This window comes from Xenopus tropicalis, chromosome 4, assembly GCF_000004195.4.
Source record: "Xenopus tropicalis strain Nigerian chromosome 4, UCB_Xtro_10.0, whole genome shotgun sequence".
In the NCBI taxonomy this organism is placed as follows: Eukaryota; Metazoa; Chordata; class Amphibia; order Anura; family Pipidae; genus Xenopus; species Xenopus tropicalis.
The window spans coordinates 123,482,641-123,504,055 of NC_030680.2; the positions used below are offsets into that span (position 1 = coordinate 123,482,641).

Below are 21,415 nucleotides of genomic sequence, written 5' to 3' on the forward strand. Positions count from 1 at the left end.
AATTTATAACATTTGCCCATATTTTTACATCTATTCCATCTCATAACACTCTACTAAAGGAGCCCTGCAGTGCCCAAGCCAACAGGCTATGCAGCAGGGTGGCCTTGTTTCAATTTCAGCAGCAAATGATTGTGACCTTAAGCAAGTCATGTAATTTCACTGTGCCCCCGAGTACCAAACTGAGTAAAATTTGCAGCATTATATAATAAACTGACTGGCCTAGATAATATAGGTCATTGCATTTCCCAAGCTCCTTGTACATGTGAGGAACATGGGTTGGATACACTTCTCTGCTCCTATTGATTGGATAATGTAGAATAGGCCTCACTCTGTTGCTCACTGGTAGTTTCTCTCTTTTTTGCTGGTTCTTTCACTTGTTTTCTAATGGTACAGCAGTCGTCTGTTTCATGACTCTCCCTTCATTTTCTTTTTCATTGTTGTTCCAGCGGTAAATCGTATGTAGGATGTTGTTACACATCTAGGATTTAACTATCAAAGGGAATAAAAATTATCCTCCATCGGAAGCAAATACAAATGTATTTAATGTGCCTACAAATACCCTTTGTTGGAAAGAGAGGCCCCACGCATGGATGCTTTTTGTGGTGGTGTAGCTCTATATAAAGCACTGGTCCATCTAAGATATAGGGCTTTCTCTGCTGTGGAACTACATCTCCCAGAACTCCCCCTTTAGTGGGTGGTACTGTACTGGGGCTTGTACAACGCTTAAAAAGCAGCTGGGCAGCACTCATGTACGGCTGTACTGTGTTTATCCAATGCCAATAAACAACCCCCCCAAATTAAATAATGTACTATGAAAATTTTGAGCCAATGCTTTACCAGTGTGATGCAGTGGTGCCTTAAAAAAGGGTGTAGGAGATTTATGTTCACCAAGAAAGTATATTTCTTCCTGAATTCCTTTTTAAATCAGAAGATTTTGGGTTTGACATCTGACTGGCTTGTCAAAATATGTAGGAAATTTACGCTAGCCAAAAAAGAATATTTCATTCTGAATTTTAAATCAGAAGATTAGGACTAGAAAGATTAGATTAGGAGATTAGGATTAGAAAAGAGTATTTATTCAAAATATTAAAAGATAATTATACAACCTCTTCATATGCTGCATAGTGGGTGAAAGAGAGAAAGCAGTACTTTATGTCATCTTCAATCATCTTCTTGATGGTTTGTTCCTATCTGTTGCAGGTTTTCTGCATCTGAAGACCCTATCTTGTAAGGGTCAGGTTTCATTTCAGTTCAATAGAGATGCATTGAGACCCCTCTAGATCCATTTGGTTGAAGTCCAAATAAGCTCTCAACCCAAAATAGTATATGTCCGCTTGAGGGCACGTTTGGGAACATATACCATGACCATATACTGAGCAGAAGGGAAAAAAGCCCAGTATAGAATACCCTAGAGACTAAGCCTCAGCCACTGGGTTTTAAAGCACCCAAATGCACACCTGCTTTGCCCTTATTGGGGCTCTTTAGTGCAATGCATGGTTTTCCAACCAGCATATAGGTACATCATATATAAACATACAAATATACACATACAGTTGTATCAAACCCTTTTATGTAGAACAATGAATACAAAAACATATATACTGTATATTTTAGACTTTTAAACATATACCGTCTGCAAGATGACCCAGTACATGTATTTATTCCTGAGAACTTAAAGTTGCTTTGTGACCAGGCCAGCAGCGGCAGTCAAGCCAAATGTACAACCCAAATGCAGCCCTTCCTTACTCCTGCACATACACATTCTCTACCTTAAAGACCACAAATAGATCTACAAAAATGAGAAGAATGTGAGAAAATACAACTAAACCTAAAAAATAGGGATTACCCAAACAGCTAAGTAAGGAGGGTACAGGAGCAGTTGCTCACAGATGAAGGACCATTCTAGAACAGACAAATCTGAAATTAGTCAGAATTAATTTTGTATGTTAAACACAAATGAGGTATCAAAGAAATCTTACATTGGGGACCTAGCTAGGAATCAGGGACATAGCTAAGATCAGTTTGACTGTGTAAAAACTATGGTAGTGTTCTTTCAGCCATTGGGATTATCTAGTCAAAGCTTGGCATTAATAGTACACCCTAAGTTATTCCAGTACCCCTCTCCTTCTGTGTTACACCAAGTCCTGAAGTTCTAGGGCCTTTTTTTACCTTATAAGTTTTACTGTATGTCTGTGTGCTTTTCAGTCCTACTTCTACTTCCATTTTTTAGGGTAGGACAGAGAGCATTTGGTCTTGGACCCCAAGCTCACGAGGCATGCTTGTCCATTAGCGTAGAGAACAAGTAGACACTAAATACTTTGCTATTTGAATAGTCATTACATGTCTTCTGTATTAATATGAGGGAATCTGCAGCCCTTTAGCTATTGTTGAACTATTCACTAGTTCAGCTGAGGAAGTGGATATTGTTTCCTTTAAGTTAGAATGAACAAAATCCCTGCAGTTCCCTGGGCTACTACACTGGGCATTGTTTCTAATAAGCCTGACCATCATTTCCCCTCTAGGCCTGTGCTAGATGCTTCTGTATTTTCTCCCTCACATTTCTTTTCTTCTTTCGTACTGTTTTCCCTTCTTTCTTGCTCTCACTCGATCTCTCTATCTTCTTGTCAGTCCGCTGCTGCAGCAATGGAAGCGCCCCCAGACGGCCCTGCTGCTAAATTCTATGTATTACTAAACGTTCCTGCTGCTGTCACCAGTGGGATGCCAAGGAACTGTGACCGAGCCTCTAAGCCACAAAGCAATTAATCACACCCTCAGAAATTACTCTAATAGCAGCTACAATTATTGTAATTATTGATTTGAAAGCTTGAGCTGTTATCCATTCATACACAAAGCTGGGGATCAAACACACTAACAAGCCCCTTAGGATGAGTGGGTGAGGACTTAGGTCGCCTAATATCTGCAACGCAGCACTGCTTCGCTCTCACACCCTTGCAGCAAACAAACAAGCATTTAGGGGGGCAAAGCGAGTGGGCTACAGGTGAGCAGAATAGGGAAATGGAAACTGCCATTCTAGGATAGATATGGAACTTAATGGGGTGGATTTGTATGAAGATACAACTGTCAGCTGCAGGAATAAAAGCAAAACCAAGACTTCATTGCCCCCTGCTCCTGTGTGAAGGAGTATTTTGGTATTCCTTTTAGTCCGAATGCTCTAACAGTTACAGCATGGATGGGTAACATGCAGGCCTCCAGCTGTTGTTAAACTTCAACTCTAAAAACTCCCGGACAGGCCTTGGGAGGTGTAGTCTAACAAGAGTGTCAGAAAAGGAATGGTCAGAAAGGGATCATGGGATGCTTATATTGGGATACTGCATAATATAATAAAATGTCAGTTGTAGAGGGGTCTCTCAGGTTCAGAGCCCAGGACAAATGCCCTCTCTGTCCTGCTTTAAGAGCTGTATGTTGTTAAATCCTGATTTACAGTATTTGTAAATGTTTGAAAACCATGTGACATTTGTGATAAGAGAGTACCATTTTTTTCCGCTGGTATCACTGATATTGCCAGGTTCTAAGCCCTGGAGCCTTACAGCAGGGCACAAAAGGCATCTTCTTCTTCTGCCCGGCAGACAGGAACTAGTCAGCTACTTGCTTTCCCCTATCCTCTGTGAAGGAGCTACCGACAGTCTGCAGTTTTATGCATGGGTATGCCAATAGTATGCCAATTAAGGCTAGGAGCAAGTATGGTCTAGAGCAGGGGTCCCCACCCTTTTTGACACATGAGCAACATTTAAATATAAAAAAAGTTTGGGAGCAACACAAGCATAAAGAAAGTTCCTGGGGGTGGCCAAAAGGACTGTAATTGGTTATTTTTTAGGCCCTATGTGGATTGGCAGACTACAGGATGCTCTGTTATGGTGATACCTGTAATCTTTATGCCTCCGAAACTTGCTTTCAAGATAGAAATTCAAGAATGAAGACCTGCTTTGGGGGCACTGAGAGCAACATCCAAGGGGTTGGTGAGCAACATGTTGCCCCTGAGCCACTGGTTGGGGATCACTGGTCCAGAGGGCTAGGGGGTGCTATGATGTCCAAGGAGGGAATCATAAGAATCAGCAACTAATAGTTTTCAACAAGCACAATCCTGTTAGTAATTCCCTAATCTGTACAGACATTTGCCATACAAATACAATAGCATACTTATTCCTTCCTATTATGCACATTTAGTGGGAAACTATGAGGGTTTAGTGACCCTATTTATAAGGAATGTAGAGACACACAGCACAAACAAAATAGTGAATGTGTGGGATGAATACAAGCAAATTATAGTGGTATTTCTATCTGAGTGCAGGAATAATTGTGTGTTCCTCCAATATTTTCACAGAATCAGCTGCCTGTGCCAGAATCTGCAAATTGTCCCTATTATTATAATTATTGGACCAGCGTGCCACAGTTTGACTATATTTATGCAGAGAAAGAAGTCCATTATTTGGGCTCATTTAACACCAAGGTGTAGGATGATGCAGTGTTAATAAGAGCTATTTGTGAATAAGATTTACAATTTTCTAGTTGATTTATACGCAGATCGGGCACACTTCTCTTCTTCTTCTCTTCTTCTCTTCACACGTTTCTTCCCAGCCACACGTTTGTACTGACAGTGATGGTGCGTGTGAGGTGGGGGCTGAAGTGTGCTGCAATCGTTTGCATGCTATTTGCTAACAGTAAGGAGTATAATACATTCCTTATGTGCCTCTGCTATACGTCTGTTTTACCTCTGGTCCTGATTTCATTTGTAAGGAAAAGTGCAAAAATGGCCATCATTTTCCAAACAGGTATAAGTTTTGTTATCCAGAAACCCTTTATCCAGAAAGTTTCAAATTAAGGGAAGGTCATGTGCCATAGACTCCATTTTAATCGAATAATTCAATTTTGTAAAAGTTATTTCCTTTATCTTTGTAATTATAAAACTGTACCTTGTACTTGATCCCAAATAAGATATAATTAATCCTTATTGGAGGATTTTTTAGTAGACCTAAGGTATGGAGACCTCTTATTCGGAAAACCCCAGGTCCTCAGCGTCCTGGATAATAAATTCTGTACCTGTATTTGCAAACCTTTAAATCAGCATTTTTTTCTTCAGAATTCCATCAAAATTGTATTTACTGAATGGTGGTCCATGTGTCCTGGGCAAAGGTATCCCTAGTCAATGGCATGTGTAGAATACGAGGCTCAGTTGCATCTCTGCAGGATTCACTTTGCCTAGCACCTCATTCATATCAATAGGTGCAAATGGTAGATTGGTACTACCAAACAATTTGGAAGGGCTATGTGTATTAGAGCAGTCCCTCTGCACCCACGGGGTCTGCTTCCTCTGCAGCTATGCCATTGGGCCTAATGGTTGTGCCAGCATTAGTACATGAGTTATTATGTACCTAAAGCTCTAACAGTTTCTGCCTATCAACCAGTTGGTGTTATTAAGCAACCCTACTGGAACTGGACATAGAGGGCCCAAGGCAAATGGCTGTTCCACCCTGCCCTAACTGTCCCATTAACTGGGTGACTCCTGTTTGATTTCCAGGAGTGTAAATGGGGATGCACGGAATGCAGAACACCAATCAGGCTTCCGTTATTTAGCTTCAGAGCAACAAATCTAGAAGTATGAAGGAACTGCTGTATGTAGGGCATCTAATTAGGTGACACCTTAGCTAAGTCTTTCTGTTCAGCAAATTAAGAACTCCTATTCCTATAGGTAATTCTAAATAGCATCCTTATAGTTTCTTCATTTAACCTTTCCTAAATATATTCTTAAACACAGATGACCACCAAAAGGCAAAGGATTCTGACAACTCTTTTTTCTAAAGGAACTGGAGCAAAAAGCTGCCCTTGATAACTTTAAGAGCAGGATTTCTGATTTTACCTGAGGAATATAGTGTAGCAGAAGGCAATTGCACCCTCTACACTAGCGTTGCCATCTTCATGCCCCCATGGTCTGAACTGCAACAAAGGCAAACAGCTTGGGGAGTCATCAAGTCTAACAACTAGGGCAGAAAAGTATGCCCCTGAGTTTATTGAAACACTTGTATTTGGCCAATGACCATAGCGATATTTCTTCTTGAAAACTGTGACTTATAGTGTGACGTGAGCTTCACATTTAAAACACAAAGGCCACAGATCTCTATACCTTTAGTAAACTTGGAGAATATTCTTTAGCTGAATAAAATTAAGAGAGTATAAAGAAGCAAGTTGTGTTCTACAGCATTTGGCACATTTGTGCTCTTCATACTCTGTGAATCGGAGGATTATGCCCGAGCCATTATTGCGATGTGACTGATTACGTGCACGCTCAGGGAATTCAGATTACAGTGCCGTATGGATTTCCTAGTGCAGGTGCTTTGCCCACGACAACTCACACAACAATGCGCGCTACAATTCGAGGCACTTAGCACACGTAAAAATGCACAATAGGCATTGATGAGCGCTTGACTGCGGATGATGAGAGTTGTGCTTTAACAACAACAGCTGTACAGCTGCAGATTGGTCATCATTGCCGTACGTACACATGTAACAATCTCTTCATCAGCCACAAAAGAATGAAAGCAAATTTGCATGCAAGAGAACTTCAGAGATCCGTCTTGAGATAAATGGCCTTGTTCTGGGGTCAAGCGGGCTAAAGCGCGGCGTGTTCCGGCCAACAGGAGGTTGCAGCGCTACAAGGTCGTTAAAATGAGAGGCATTTGTGCTTCCAGGAAGCAGCAGACATAAGAATGTGAAAAGGCTATCTTTAAGGACCAAGACACGCACAGAAGCAGAGGGCAATTAGCTACTCCGATGTAATCGCCCTAAAACAAATTGTGCACCCACATTTACAACACCCAGGCACAGAGTACATAAAACATTTTGGAATCACACCAGCTTTTCTTAAGCTCCACGCTGCCTGAAAGAGTTAAATATTTGTCGAGCAGTGCTCAGACCAAACTCTTTATTGATGTCAGAGGTATGGGATACTCTTATCTTGCTGATAAAAGCTGCAGACTGCCTTTGGGAGGGCATGCCTAAAGGGGTCTCTGCAGGCCACCATTATGAGCCAATCATTGCCCCAGGGCTGAACAATCTGATCATCCCAATATGGTCCAGTATGTTGGCGTCTAAATCAGGTTAAGGGACACTTGTTTGGCTTCGCCAAATGAGCAGTCTATAAAGTGTATGCTTAACTTCACAAAATTAGAAGGGAAATGGTCTGAAATATTACCCTTATTGTTTAAAAACCAGCACAAGCTGGGGGTCTCCTACTAACTGTGAGTGTAGAGAAGATGAGAGGATCCTCTCCTTGTGTGTTTGGGCAGATGTGATCTTGTTTGTATCACCGACTGTAGGAAAGGTGTGTGTTTGTGTGCATGGGACTGTGCATATCTAGGCAGGAGTTATTTGATTATTTCTCATTCTTTGGATAGGAACGTGCACCATTTACCATTATAATCACCACGTGTCATAGCCCTAATGTTAGTGGCACAAAATCTGGAACAAATGTGTCACCAATGGTTAAACTGCAAGGGTATTTTTGTTTTTCACAAGACGCTAATGAGGAAATGTAATTAAAAAATGAAAAATAAGAACAAATATTAGCATGCTGTAATATTATTCATTAGCCTAGCCTACAGTAAGTACCTCCAAAATGTATTTCTTTAATATTGAACAATAAGCCAGTCAGGTCTAGTCCCCTTTTGTGGTCCAACCTTTGTCAGAACCCCCTAACCTAAAAACAAGATTATAGATACATGAAAATGTTATGTTATCAGTTTGAAGAATATTTAGGAAAGTATTATGTGCTCACCTCAAATATGACTTTACCTGTTTTTTAGTCTCTGCGTCCAATAATATCTAAGAGAGCACATTCACCCCTAAGTTTCACCATTTAGGAATGGGCCACCCTGAGGGTGGGTGAGCCCTACACTTTGAGAACCAATGCCATAAGTCTTTTCCTGGCACACCCGTTAGTACTGTAGGTGTATTCGTCAGTATAGGCTAAACGGTTTGCAATAAGCAAAAGTAGATGATTTTTGCTGGACAGGGCATTTGAGGCAAACAAATTGATTAAACAAGTAGATTTACTCCTTTTTGTAGAGATATCGAAAACTGGTATGAAATGAGACTACACAGGTTTTTGCTACTAAAGTCATCTGAATAGATTTGTACTTGGGAACAGGTTTGAGCGGGGATTCAAAATAGGCCCTGGCATTTCTAGTACACAGAGGTCCAAACAGCCCCACACCAGCTCCTCTGGCATTTGCCAGAACCCACAGATTTCCAGTCTAGGCCTGTGCATAGAACTGTATTATTTTACAGCACTGTTTATGACATATGGGACATCAGACAAGAAATACATGTTATGTTATTACGTGTACCTAGTTCTATATACTACAAAGTACTATGCACTTTGCTCAATGTAGGGTGACCAGATCACTTGAAAATTCCTAGCTTAATATAATGATCTTTTGGAACAATCTAAACTCTGTCACTGCAATATTCTTTTTGTTGCCCTTACAGATCTCACTACTCTCCTTGCTCTTCCATATGGTTGTATAAATTCTGGAGGGAAGCACTTGGTGATTATGCTCAAAACTGTACTTTGCTCACTGCACTTGTGGATATATATGTGCCTTATAGTCTCTTCTGCTGTTTCTTATTTTATTGGTCACAGACGGTTTCCAAATGACAACCTTCTTGGTGGGATTAACGCCCACCTTCCTTCACTGGCACCTGGATTCAAATAATCTGAAACAGACACTAGCTATGTCAGGGGGATATCCACAACTGATGTGCTGTATAAGCCTAGGGAACTTCTTTAGTTGGCCAGCCCTATGCTGTCATGATTCTTGCCTGCCCACATGTGATAGTGTAGTTCTGAGACAAACTCAGGTAGATTCTTCACACAAGTCCATCTATGCTGCCATCTTAGCACACCTGGCACACCTGGCACACCCTGAGCCCATTCTTTATACTAATAATAACTACAATTTAGACAATAAAATGAATGGGTTGCAAGGTGTCTGAGACCCCAAAAAAAGCTGTATTTGATGGAGGCAATTATAAATGCCCCATGTTACTTTGAGGTGTACACAGTCATTCCATGATAATTCTAGGGAACCCCTCTGCTGACTACTAGTGGGCATGGTTGGTGCACAAAGTTATGGGAGTCATTAAGGGATTCAAGTGCACCAGGCTCTGTGCTGTATTTCGTATTATATAGGGTTCCCTTTAACATGGGAGATATTTTGCCAGTGCAGTATGTGGGCTGGGGCTGGGGGTAATGGAAAGCAGGTGAGTGGCAGCTCCTATGTAGATGTCGGTTTATAGACATGAGCTCATTAAAACCAGTGTGCTCCACTTACTGTGTCCAACAGTCATTCCTTTCTAGGCAGCCATTTATTGGTGAGTGGCATGGAGCACATTGCTTGACTGCATTCTGTTCATAAGTATTCAGAGGGGGAACAATAATATGTTGCTTGTTTATAAATAAAATCAGTCTCTATATTACCAAAACATCCCCATGAAAATCTCTTGTCTTTTCTTTGTTCCTTTTTAGGTAATTTTAAGGGCGTGTGCAAACAGATTGATCACTTTCCAGAGGATGCAGATTATGAAGCAGATACTGCCGAATATTTCCTCCGTAAGTACTGCCCTTCTGTCCCTACAATAGCTTTTTCATCAATTTACCCTCATCGGAGAAATGTCTTGCAAGTGATCTTTAGTCCTCATTATCCCAGTTCCCAGCACTGCATTCCACACCAGTCCTTAAGGAATCTTTCTGACCAGCCAGGTGCCTTGTATGATATACAAAACAACCTATTCCTTTAACAACAAAATAAAGAAAAAATATAGGCAAGAAGGCAAGTGTGGGGCTTCTTTTGAATGATGAGGACAGGTATGGGTCAGGAGAAGGGAAGTCTATGAACCCCCACCCCACCTGAGTACAGCACCACTAAGCACAGGCAACACTGTATTCATGGGGGGTCAGCCTGCTCAGTTTTGCAGTACAAAGACCTGCGGCAATTCAAGAAAGTGCAGGGTAGGGGGGTGCAAAACATAACAATTTAATCCTGTTTTTGCACTATATGACCTGCCCTGCTTAGTAAATGATGGCTTTTGTTAAAGTTCTGTTTTATCCATCTTTACTTTTTCCACCCTATCTATAAAGAACTTCTGTTCCTTTTCAACAAAACATTACTGAAAGCCAATACCTGCCATACCCCATTTTGTCCTGGAGGAGGATAAACGACTTTCTGTTTGGCAAAATGAGTAAAGAAATCATTAACATTTTACGACCTACCAATTCTATATCAGTCACATAAAAATATGTCAAATTGGGATTACAATGACATTTTACTGCTTCAATGACTTTTCCATTACTACATTGACCACTACTATTACTACATTAACGTCACTTCCCTCCCAATTCCCATTGAAGCCAACATTTTCTTAACATGCTTATTTGAGACAAATCAGTACATTTGACAGGCAAATATTTATTGGTTGTCTCTGTGTTCATATTTCTACCTTTATAGTTTAGTGCAAAAGCAAAGTAGGAAAAATCAGCTAATATAAGCTTATCTTAATAATGAATTTTTTAGCTAGGGCTATGGCTACTCTGTTACATTTTGTGATGAAGAGCCAGTTGGCTCGAAACATGTTGTGTGGAAAATACATTTTTTTAAACAGTTTTTCTGCCTATCATATACAGACATCTTCTTATGCAGTGGGCTACACCAGATAGGGCCTCAGTGGATGATTTAGTTCCATATGTGTCCGCAGCCTAAAGCTAAAGATTACATATGGAGGTTTGTAGCTGCTGCGTAGCAGATACAAATCTACATTAGTTCTAATTTCCATTATTATCTCCATTATTTTTTAGGTATTTTTCAATATTCCATGATTGCTTTACAAATATTCTTGCATGCAGCAGCGCTTAAATGTGCCACAGTGAAAGGCCATTTTCGGTTGTTTTGTCTGCTTCAGTGTGTCAAAACTCTAACAGTGTGGGTTTAATGATATAACCAGAAGATATATATCTAACTTTGTAACCCTAATTTAGTTTCAGTAGTGATTCCTGAAATGGTTGAGGCTTGGGTGTTAATTGTGCTATGTGAGGCCTGAAAAATCAGAGTAATTTTCTGTGCAAATAGTGAGTTAAGTTACATGTATGTTTAAATGGTTCACTTACTTTAAAGGAAATGTAAACACTACATTTTCCAAGCCACACCATTTTTATTGCGTGTATCCATTTGCCTGCACCAATAGCAGCTTTTACCCAGCAGCCACTTTCCCTGTGATTTTTCCAGATTTTTTATGAAAACCAGTGATTCCATCTCTTTATTGGCTGCTAGACTGGAGGGCATATTTAGTAACCTGAGATACTGAGCATGCTCAGTAGCCAAAAGCCAAACTAAATTCCAAAGGTGGGGGGCTGAGTGTGTTAGAGAAGAAGAAGAAATTAAGTGACTATTAACCTTTTAAGAACCAGAGTGGCAGGTATTTCTGTATCCTGTAACTCTTTCTGTGCTGCTCCCTTGATCTTCCCATGTTGGGTGTTGCAAGTATGCTGGCGCATTGCTCCTTTTTATGTTGGAGCCATAGATTCTATGCTGTCTAGCATGTAGATTGTTAAACTGCTGCTCCATTTTTGTTTTAAATAATTGACATATTTTTTCTGTATGTAGTTTAATTTTCCCCAGAAAAATGTTCTCCCAGAAGCTGATTGGATTTTGGGCTCTGTGACTGCTCAAAGTGTTAAGTTCTACTAAACTTTTGTTACAAAGATTTGTGTGCAGCCCCTGCCTGTTCCCTAATGGTACCGACCAAATCACAGCCCAGCCTGTTTACGTGCAACATGAGCCCTGTGAGTGCATATCTGTAACTATAAATCCAGGTGGGTTTCATGGACAGGCAGTAATAGCGTACTGGTCAAATAACATTTTGGAGGAAGGAAGCCGTAAAAATACGAATATGCCTCTATTGGGGGTTGCAGACCATTTCTGAGAAAAATAATGAAGAAATATTTAAGATCGGCAGGGCATTGGTTTTATTTACAGAGTAAATTTACTGTTGTCAAAATAAAAAGTGTTTGCTTTTGCAAAGGAGCAAGGTGCACACACGCTGGCACAAAGGAGCCTTGTAACTTGCCTTGACTAGTTGGTAAGTACAGGGCTCCCTTTGTGTGTTTTGCCCATAGGTGCTCCATATTGTGCTAGCTGAATCACACAATTTAAGATGTAAGTTACCAATACCCTCCCGATGTGCTGCCCTTTCCCTCGCAGGTGCAACTTGCACCCCTCTGCATACAGTTTAATAACCATGGCAAGTAACTGAGCCTACAACTTACAGATAGTGGCAGTCCTAGTTCCGATGGAAATCAGGGAAGCAATGTTGCATGCTAAGGAAAAATACATGGCCAATGACACTAGATTTTTAGCACTTTGCACCCATATATAAAATGAGCCCTCCATCTTCAGCTCAAACTTTTTCTAGCGTCAACCACAAAGACCCTTTGTTCTCTTATACCACATGAAGATGATATATAAGAGATATATAACTTTATAAGGATAAAATAAACATTTTCAAATAGGTTTTATTTGTTTTTTCTAGATCACTGCATTGAAATCTACACATTCATATATAACTATGTATTTTCAACATTATGGATGAATGAATAGAAAATCACTGCATGTGATCATAGTATCCCTTTACACTTTCAAGTGTAGCACCCAGGGAGGCCTAGGGTGGCACCGGACCTAAATACACCCCCAGACGGTGGAAGTGACATCATGAGCATTGGGTGCATGTGATATCACCTCCCGTGACGTGACGGGGAGAAATGCTCCAGATCCCACCGCCCCAGGCCCACCACTGGGTTTCCACCATTAGGTCTGGCGGCAGCTGGGGTGGGTTTTAATTCTTTTCATTTTTTTAAACTTAATTTATTATATAAGCTCACCCCTAGGCTGCCACCCCAGGAACAGGCCTTCAGGTGCCTATATATATAAATACAGCCCTGGTAGCAACACATTTCTGTGATACTATGAGTGCATTTCATATGGGTAATAGAACATGTGAGTAATGGTAAACATGTATTGTCACTGGGTCAGCAAAGGCATTAATGTATAGAATGAGGACATTTTATCAGATAAAAAATTAAACCGCTTGTCCCATATAATGATATTGAACTGCAGTTTTTAATGTACTGCCTTATGAAGAAAGCATAAAAAATGAAATTCTTCACTGTCAAAAAGGAAATGTGTGTTCCTCGATGTATCCATCGACCTGCACTGAAGTAACACAGAAGGCTTAGCCCAAACTCATATTCAAAACCTGTAGTGTAAGATTACAGTTCAGCTGTACTGAGCCTGCCTCTGCCCCAAGCCTTCCCCAGGGACACCCGCTGCCAATACCCAGGGCTGGTTTATTTCTAAGAAGAAAATGTGTAAATTTGGTCACTTGGGGGAGGGGTGGTGCCCCCAACAGTTATTTTTTTACTTTCCTGGACCATATAAGATATATGAAACCTGAGGCTTTGTTACAAACCTGTGTAAAAGTAAAATTGAGCCAAACAGAATACCTTTTATTTTAAAATCTATAATTAAATTAGGCCTGTACAGTAGACAGCTCTTTAATTGGCTTCCTATTTAAAGAAGGAAGGCTTGCTATACTAAAGTGGGTGGAGCTTTGTACTAGATAAGGAAGTGATTGGTTTCTGCAGATTGATTCAGCTTCTTTCTTAGAAAGGAGATGAGACTCAGTGTAGGGAGAGTTATACCATTTTGGGGTCTGTTTGGAGCTGTTTTATGGATTTTAAAATAAAAAGGCTTACTTATCCTTAAAAGAAAAATGCTTGTGGTAGTTATAGACTTTATAGGCAATAAATAAGTTGCAGTTGATGGTTTAGATCCCCCTTTGTTTTTCCTTCCTTCCTTGTTGTAAAACACTAGATCTTGCTATCTTACCCCTAATGCTAAATATTAATATATGTATATATATATATCTATCCACCAAAAAAGTCCTGCACTCCAAACACTTTATTGTTAAAACACATAGAAAAAAAGGCAATGTTTCAAAGCGTCCCGCTCCTTTATCAAGTCATGAATAATACAATAGATGCCACACTTTTTCAAGATATATATGACAGCATGCTAAAGGCTTTATCCTACTGTACGTAATATTTCCTTCTACCAATTCTTATGTTGGTTCCTATTCTTCAAGGGCTGTCATATTTAACTTTAAATGTTTAAGATTACCCAACAGGCCCTAATGTAAAGGCTGGGTCAGAAGGTATATTTTCCTGTAAAACAAAGCTTATGCATACCCCTAGCTTATCCACACAAATAATTTAGATGTTTTGTAGATAAATGCAAATGTACCCCTTAACTATAGGTTATAAATGCTGAATACATTTTATGTATGAGATACTCACTAAAATGCAAGATATCATTGGCATTTCTATGTGCTGAGTTGGCATGCATTGTGCATTGGTTAGATGTGCCCTAAGCCTTCAGTTATAAGGCATGTAAAGGGGATCTTGCAAAATCTAAATTTCTTGAACTTTATACATAATGTTGTTCTGGAAAAATCAAATGAATCCCATGATATATAAAATGCATACAAAGCAAGCAATATTTTAGGACTGGAGGCTCTTTCAGAGCAAATCTGTAAAAATTATCTTTAGTAGAATCATCTAAACAAAACACAACATCTAAATTTTAGATTTATCTGGAAATTGTGTGACTGTTTTGGTAAATATTTATTAGCAGGCCCGCAATCCAATCTTTAGTTCCAAGATAAAGCCGATTTCATGTAAACTATATTAAATAGCGGAATTTCTGACTGGCCTATTCTTGCTTTCTAGACGGTCCTAGAAGTGTATCTCAGTCCCACTAAGGGACACTTGGGCCTTGTACCCAAGTATCAGTTTGCATTTGCACCACCATTTAGCTCTCTCTTCTCTCATTCTTACACCCTTTCCATGTTTTTCAACCACACCCTTATGTTTATACTTTATCTTGTGCTTTGCTTACTTTCCCTTAAGCCCGGTGCACACCGATTGTTATTGGGCAGGCAGGCTACATGGTTGAACACTGCTACTTTACTCAGTTTCATTGTTGTGATGTGCAGGGCTGCTATCATAAAATGTGGGGCCCTGTAAAAGGTATTTATATGGGGCCCCCATAAACACAACCAGTACACAGTACATGTGTGAAAAGAAAAGTTGCAGAGCTTTACTTTCAACAATTCACCAGATTAAATTTGCCCAGTTTATGTAGAAGTCAATGGTCAAGATTGTCACAGCGACAGTTGGATGAAGTTGGGATTTTTGCAGCGACAATTCAAAAAAGTCGAGTTTTTTTACAACTTTTCCTTGAGACTTTTTCAGTAAATATCAGACATTTGGGAAAACGAATTCAGTTGAATTTGAAAATTAAAAAAATTAGAAATGATGGAGTTTTAGCAAATCTGCCCCTTGATGTTACTCTATAATAAGCAGTTCATATAAAAAGTTCTATTAATTAATGTGCTAATTAACATTCAGTTTATTGGAGGTCAGTGGAGTTGCCCTAAATTTAACCTCTTCCCGCCTACCTGCCCCTGCTCTGCGCTGTCATTGCTTGATATGGAAGTTACATGAGTTTTTGCATAGGTTACATAACTGTGTAAATGTAGGGGCCCAATGACTAGTCAGTGTTGTTTTATAGAAATAGTCAAAAAATGTGCTTATAAGGCAGTCTTTAAATTGTGGATCAGTTTTACTAGTTGCATACTAGTTGCATAGGTTTCTTTGAAAGTAACATTTTTTTTTTGTAAATTACATGAATTGTGTAAGTACAGGGGCCCAATCATGTTGCTGTTGGGCCCAATCATTTTTACTGCAGAAAAGTTCATATAGGAGACACTCATAGAATTCAGTAACCAGATCCCAATACAAGTATGGGATCCCTTATCCGGAAACCCATTATCCAGAAAGTTCCGAATTACGGAAAGGCCATCTCGTATAGACTCCATTCTAAGCAAAAAATTCTAATTTTTGAAAATGATTTCCTTTTTCTCTGTAATTATAAAACAGTACCTTGTACTTGATCCCAACTAAGATGTAATTAATTAAATATTGGAGGCAAAACAATCCTATTGGGTTTATTTAATATTTAAATTAAGACTTAAGTTATGGAGATCCAAATTATGGAAAGATCCCTTATCTGGAATACCCTGGGTCCCGAGCATTCTGGATAATGGGTCCCGTTTCTGAAGTAAAATTCACCGGGCCCAGCACACAAGTACCCCTTCTCCCCCCCCCCCTCCTCCGATGGTGTCCCTATGTATGTGAATAAATAGAACTGACAAAACTTACATGTAGCCTAATTAAGCAAAAGTGCTCATTCTTTTTTAACTTGTTTATTAATGACCTGGAGGTGGGCATAGAAAGTTCTGTCTCTATTTTTGCTGATAACACAAAATTGTGCAAAACTATAAGTTCCATGCAGGATGCTGCCGCTTTGCGATTTGACAAAATTGGAAAACTGGGCAGCAAACTGGAAAATGAGATTCAACGTTGATAAGTGCAAAGTTATGCATTTTGGTAGAAATAATTTAATGCAAGTTATCTACTGAATGGTAGTGTGTTGGGGGATCCCTAAGGATCTGGGGATTTTTGTAGATAACAAGTTGTCTAATTCCAGGTAGTGTCATTCTGTGGCTACTAAAGCAAATAAAGTGCTGTCTTGTATAAAAAAGGGCATTGACTCAAGGGATGAGAACATAATTTTGCCCCTTTATAGGTCCCTGGTAAGGCCTCACCTTGAGTATGCAGTGCAGTTTTGGGCTCCAGTCCTTAAGAAGGATATTAATGAGCTGGAGAGAGTGCAGAGACTGCAACTAAACTGGTTAAGGGGATGGAAGGGTTAAACTATGAGGTTAGGCTGTCAGGGTTGGGGTTGTTTTCTCTGAAAAAGAGGCGCTTGCTCTGTACAAGTACATTAGAGGGGATTATAGGCAAATAGGGGGTGTTCTCTTTTCCCATAAAAACAATCAGCGCACCAGAGGCCACTCCTTTAGGTTAGAGGAACGGAACGTTCATGTGAAGCCATGTAGGGGGTTCTTCACAGTGAGGGCGGTGAGGTTGGGGAATGCCCTTCCTAGTGATGTTGTGATGGCAAATTCTGTTAATGCCTATAAGAGGGGCCTGGATGAGTTCTTGAACAAGCATAGTATCCAAGGCTATTGTGATACTAAAATCTACAATTAGTATTGATGTTAGTATATATATATATGGCTTATGTATGTGAGTGTATAGATTGGTAGGTGTGGGTTGTGTGTGCTGGGTTTACTTGGAAGGGCTGAACTTGATGGACTCTGGTCTTTTTTCAACGCAATGTAACTGTTGGATTTCTCATTCCCCTACGCAGTCAGGTCCAACTATAAAAATCTGACGTACCAAAAATCTTTGTTAAGCAGTACATGCAAGTTTACCAGCAGGAGACAATTCCATACCTGAATGTAATTATTTATAGGGCTCGTCCCTGCCTGGTTAAATAGAAAATCTCATAAAGTCTAAAAATTAATTTTCAAAGTTTCAAGGGTGGTGTGAATCATTATCTGATCTCAAAATGTCTGAATTTAAGTTTTTGAAGTAGAACTTTCTGTGGATATGACAGACAGGTGAGGATCTATAATAAAATTGGAAGGGCTAGAACACAAAATAATGATGTATTTAAATTTCCAGCTATATGGCAATCAGGTAAGAATATTTTTTCACTCTCTTCCCTCAGGGGCTGTGAGGGCTTCCAGTATATTCCCAATTCTCAGCGTCATCCTGCTCTTTATGGGAGGGCTCTGCATTGCAGCCAGTGAATTCTACAAGACCCGACATAACATCATACTGAGTGCTGGCATCTTCTTTGTATCTGCAGGTAACAGGGTGTCACCTGGGGGGGGGGTGTATTGTGGAGTAGTGCGGGCTGGGGCTGTGTATATGGCTCTTATCATGAGCGGCCTGTGAATCTGAATATATCCTTTCTGCATTTCTAACATTCTCTTGTATTATTCATCTTTAATAAGCAACACATATTTATCCGGAAGAGTCATGGCTCTGAACTTGTTTTTCCATGTACTGTAGTTTAAAGATATGCACCAGTCAGGCCCACATTTTTGCTTTAGCTGGAATCTGGTTCTGGTGCAAAGTACTTGCTTTATCCACCAATGGTGGTTTGTGCCAGATTGTCACATTGCCCAGTGTCTCAGAATGTTCTTTTATTCTATTGACAGCTCAAAAATACTTCCATTTAGATATTATCTTTGTTTGGGCCTAATTTACACTGTTATTAAACATGAGCCTTGTTTTGTGTTTTTTTTTCTACTTAATTTGCAGTCCCTTCAGCCTTTACTTTTGCAAAATATTCCAATATTTTCTGTACTCATTATTATTTTCCTTTTCCTGTTTAATGACCACAGGCTTAAGTAACATCATTGGGATCATTGTCTACATATCAGCCAATGCTGGTGACCCTTCCAAGAGTGACTCCAAGAAAAACAGCTACTCATATGGATGGTCCTTCTACTTTGGGGCTCTCTCCTTCATTATTGCAGAAATGGTGGGGGTTTTAGCAGTCCACATGTTTATTGACCGACACAAACAGCTGAGGGCCACTGCACGGGCCACGGACTACCTCCAGTCCTCTGCAATCACGCGCATCCCAAGTTATCGCTACCGCTATCAGAGGCGCAGCCGCTCCAGTTCTCGGTCAACGGAGCCATCACACTCCCGTGATGCCTCCCCTGTTGGGCTCAAGGGCTTCAATACCCTACCATCCACTGAAATCTCCATGTACACGCTGACCCGCGACACCCTAAAGTCGGCTGGGACCCCCACTGCCACTTATAACTCGGATAACAGCTTCCTCCAAGTTCATAACTGTATACCCAAAGATAACAAGGACTCTGTGCATACCAACACAGCGAACCGCAGGACCACCCCAGTATGAAAAAGGATGGAAGAGAAAAACAGGGGGATAAAAGAGAACAGAGGGTCAGAATGTTAAAGCAGTATGGTCAAGTCAGAAGGATCTGTGTATCAAGCTTTGTCTGTGAAATAAACATTTTTGCTTCTTATTTAGGCCCCTCATCTGGCCTTTTTTAAATAGGGCTCAAAAAACTGAAACTACCCATTTGCAAAGTGCTAAAATCAATTCATTAAGTATTTTTCTAGTCTAAATTTTAGCCAGTTCATTTTAGGTTCTATGTTTTGAACTTAGAAAGTGCCCATTCTCTAATATTCTAAAACACATGGGACAACAAGTATTAAATTAGGTTCTACGATTCTCACAGGGGACTGAGGTTAAAAATTCTGAACGTTCCATGTCTCCAAATTGCCAAAATGCCTCCATTCAGCTGACAATTGAGAACAAAATGCTGTTTCCAGCTAACATAGATCAATGGGAAGTTTCAGAACACCAAGAGAATGAGTCTGATACACAGATCCAGTAGCATTACAGGCAGTGCTTACCCTTTGTAAAACCTCCTCAAAACAATACCAGGTATTGTTTTATGTTGTTTTTTCATTTGTTTGTTTTTTTGTTTTGTTTTTTCTTTTGTATTTCTTTACTTTCTGCATTGTCCTTGGAAATCTAAACACCTTGAGGCCCGTGGCAATGCTAAAATCATAGAAAGCAAATTGGAAAACCCAAATTAATTTTCTGGTCTTTAAAATCTGGTCTTAAACGCCCAGTCTATTAATGCATTCTAGCATTTGAATATCTCACATAATGAAAAAAAAAAAGAAAGATTTTCTGTTAAACCATAGAGATTATTTCCCTTACTGATGTATTGAATCGAGTTGTTATAACACATACATTGAATTTTGAGGCTATGATTTACAAAGGATTCAGTCTGTCTTTAAAGCAACCTTGCTTGCTTGGGGGTGAAAAAATGTTAATGTTTTTCACTTCAAAAAAAAAAAAATAATAATAACTGACTGCAGCTGTGCTTTATAATGATTCCAAGTATCTTACATACCTAGTTATATATCTCTAAAAAAGAATGTTTTGCAGCCTAAACGCAATGAACTTGTAGTGAGATAAGAATCACCATTCCAGACTGTGTTATGTCCATTCTCAACACCATTATACAATGTAGTAGATGGCCATCTCCAATCATGAGATATCAGGGGTATAAAATACTCACAAATCATTCTGCAACATAGTGTGTCGCTGTATAGACATACATTGCCTCATTATAACGAGCACTCCAAGTATTACCAGTGAATAGAGATACTCAGCATCATTTTAAAGTGCAGTGTGTAAAGATTGTCATCAGCATGAGCATTATTATACTGTGGTATTGTATTGGCAGATTTAATATGGCGGGATGTTATAGATTGTTAAGCAGTAGCAGGTAAGATGTTTTTGGTGCAAAATTGTCATTATTTTCCGAGAAAAACTTCTCCCCCATGCAATCAAGCTGTTTCATGTAAACAGTGGGTAATGGTGTGACTGCAAGATGACAGAAAGGGCTAGTGACCCAAATGGATCAAGAAAACACAAGTACGAAGAAAGAAATGATGGGGAAAAAAAATCAATGGAAAAAAAAAAAGATTTCTTAAAAAAGACAAAAAAAATTTCAAAACACATTTAAAAAAAAAATCCCCGAAATGATAGAATGAACCAATGAAAAAAAAATGCATGAAACCCTCTATGTACCCATTCATTTTACTAAACCATTTAAATAATGAAAAAAAGGAAAAAAAAAAAAAATAAACTGAAGCTAAAGGACGAGAAAATTTGGGGAAAAATAATGGGGGTTGGGGCCAGAATATATCATAAAAGGGACGAGATTTTTGAGACAAAAAAAGAAAAAAAAAACTCAAACAAAGTGGGAATTTGTGTGACCAGGATTGCAGAGCAGGGGGTTAGTATTTTTTTTCCTTTGGTTGCATTTTATTTCTTTTTTTGTTTTTTGTTTTTTTTATACTAAATTTACCAGGGGAGGTGTAATGACACAGAAAATTCCAGGTCAGGCTTTTTTAACCTTTCTGGGCTAGGGTGGTCCCACATCGGACTCTTTATAAGAATACCAGTGGGGGGAGAAAGCTTTGTATGAAAATGATATGTTTTCCTTTTCTTTTCCTCTTGACTCACTTCATGCCAACTACATACAAGAACAGCAGAGTACACGCATACATATGTTTATACCTACATGTCAATTCTGCCTAGATTTAGATATATGTATGTGTATATAGAGATACAAATATATAATTATTTTATTTTTATATTCTTTAGATTTATATATGCAATGCAAAAAAAAAGAGGATTTATCTCATATGGCTATCTTCAGATAAGGACTTGATCTGATTTAGTGATTTACTTACAAAGAGAATGAAATATTTTCTGCAAAGTGTTCCCCTTCTAACATTTAAAGAAACTATAAC

General features: G+C 39.3%; 1 protein-coding gene across 1 annotated transcript in view; it reads left to right on the forward strand.

Annotated features, from left to right (window-relative positions):
- Positions 1-19,768, forward strand: part of cacng2 (calcium channel, voltage-dependent, gamma subunit 2) — a 53,028-nt gene extending 33,260 nt beyond the window's left edge. Inside the window, exons 2-4 of the mRNA NM_001102948.1 lie at positions 9,542-9,625; positions 17,763-17,903; positions 18,445-19,768. Coding sequence (NP_001096418.1) covers positions 9,542-9,625; positions 17,763-17,903; positions 18,445-18,974 — 755 coding nt within the window. The 3' untranslated portion in view covers positions 18,975-19,768. The remainder of the gene's footprint in view (positions 1-9,541; positions 9,626-17,762; positions 17,904-18,444) is intronic.
- Positions 19,769-21,415: the final 1,647 nt, after the last annotated feature.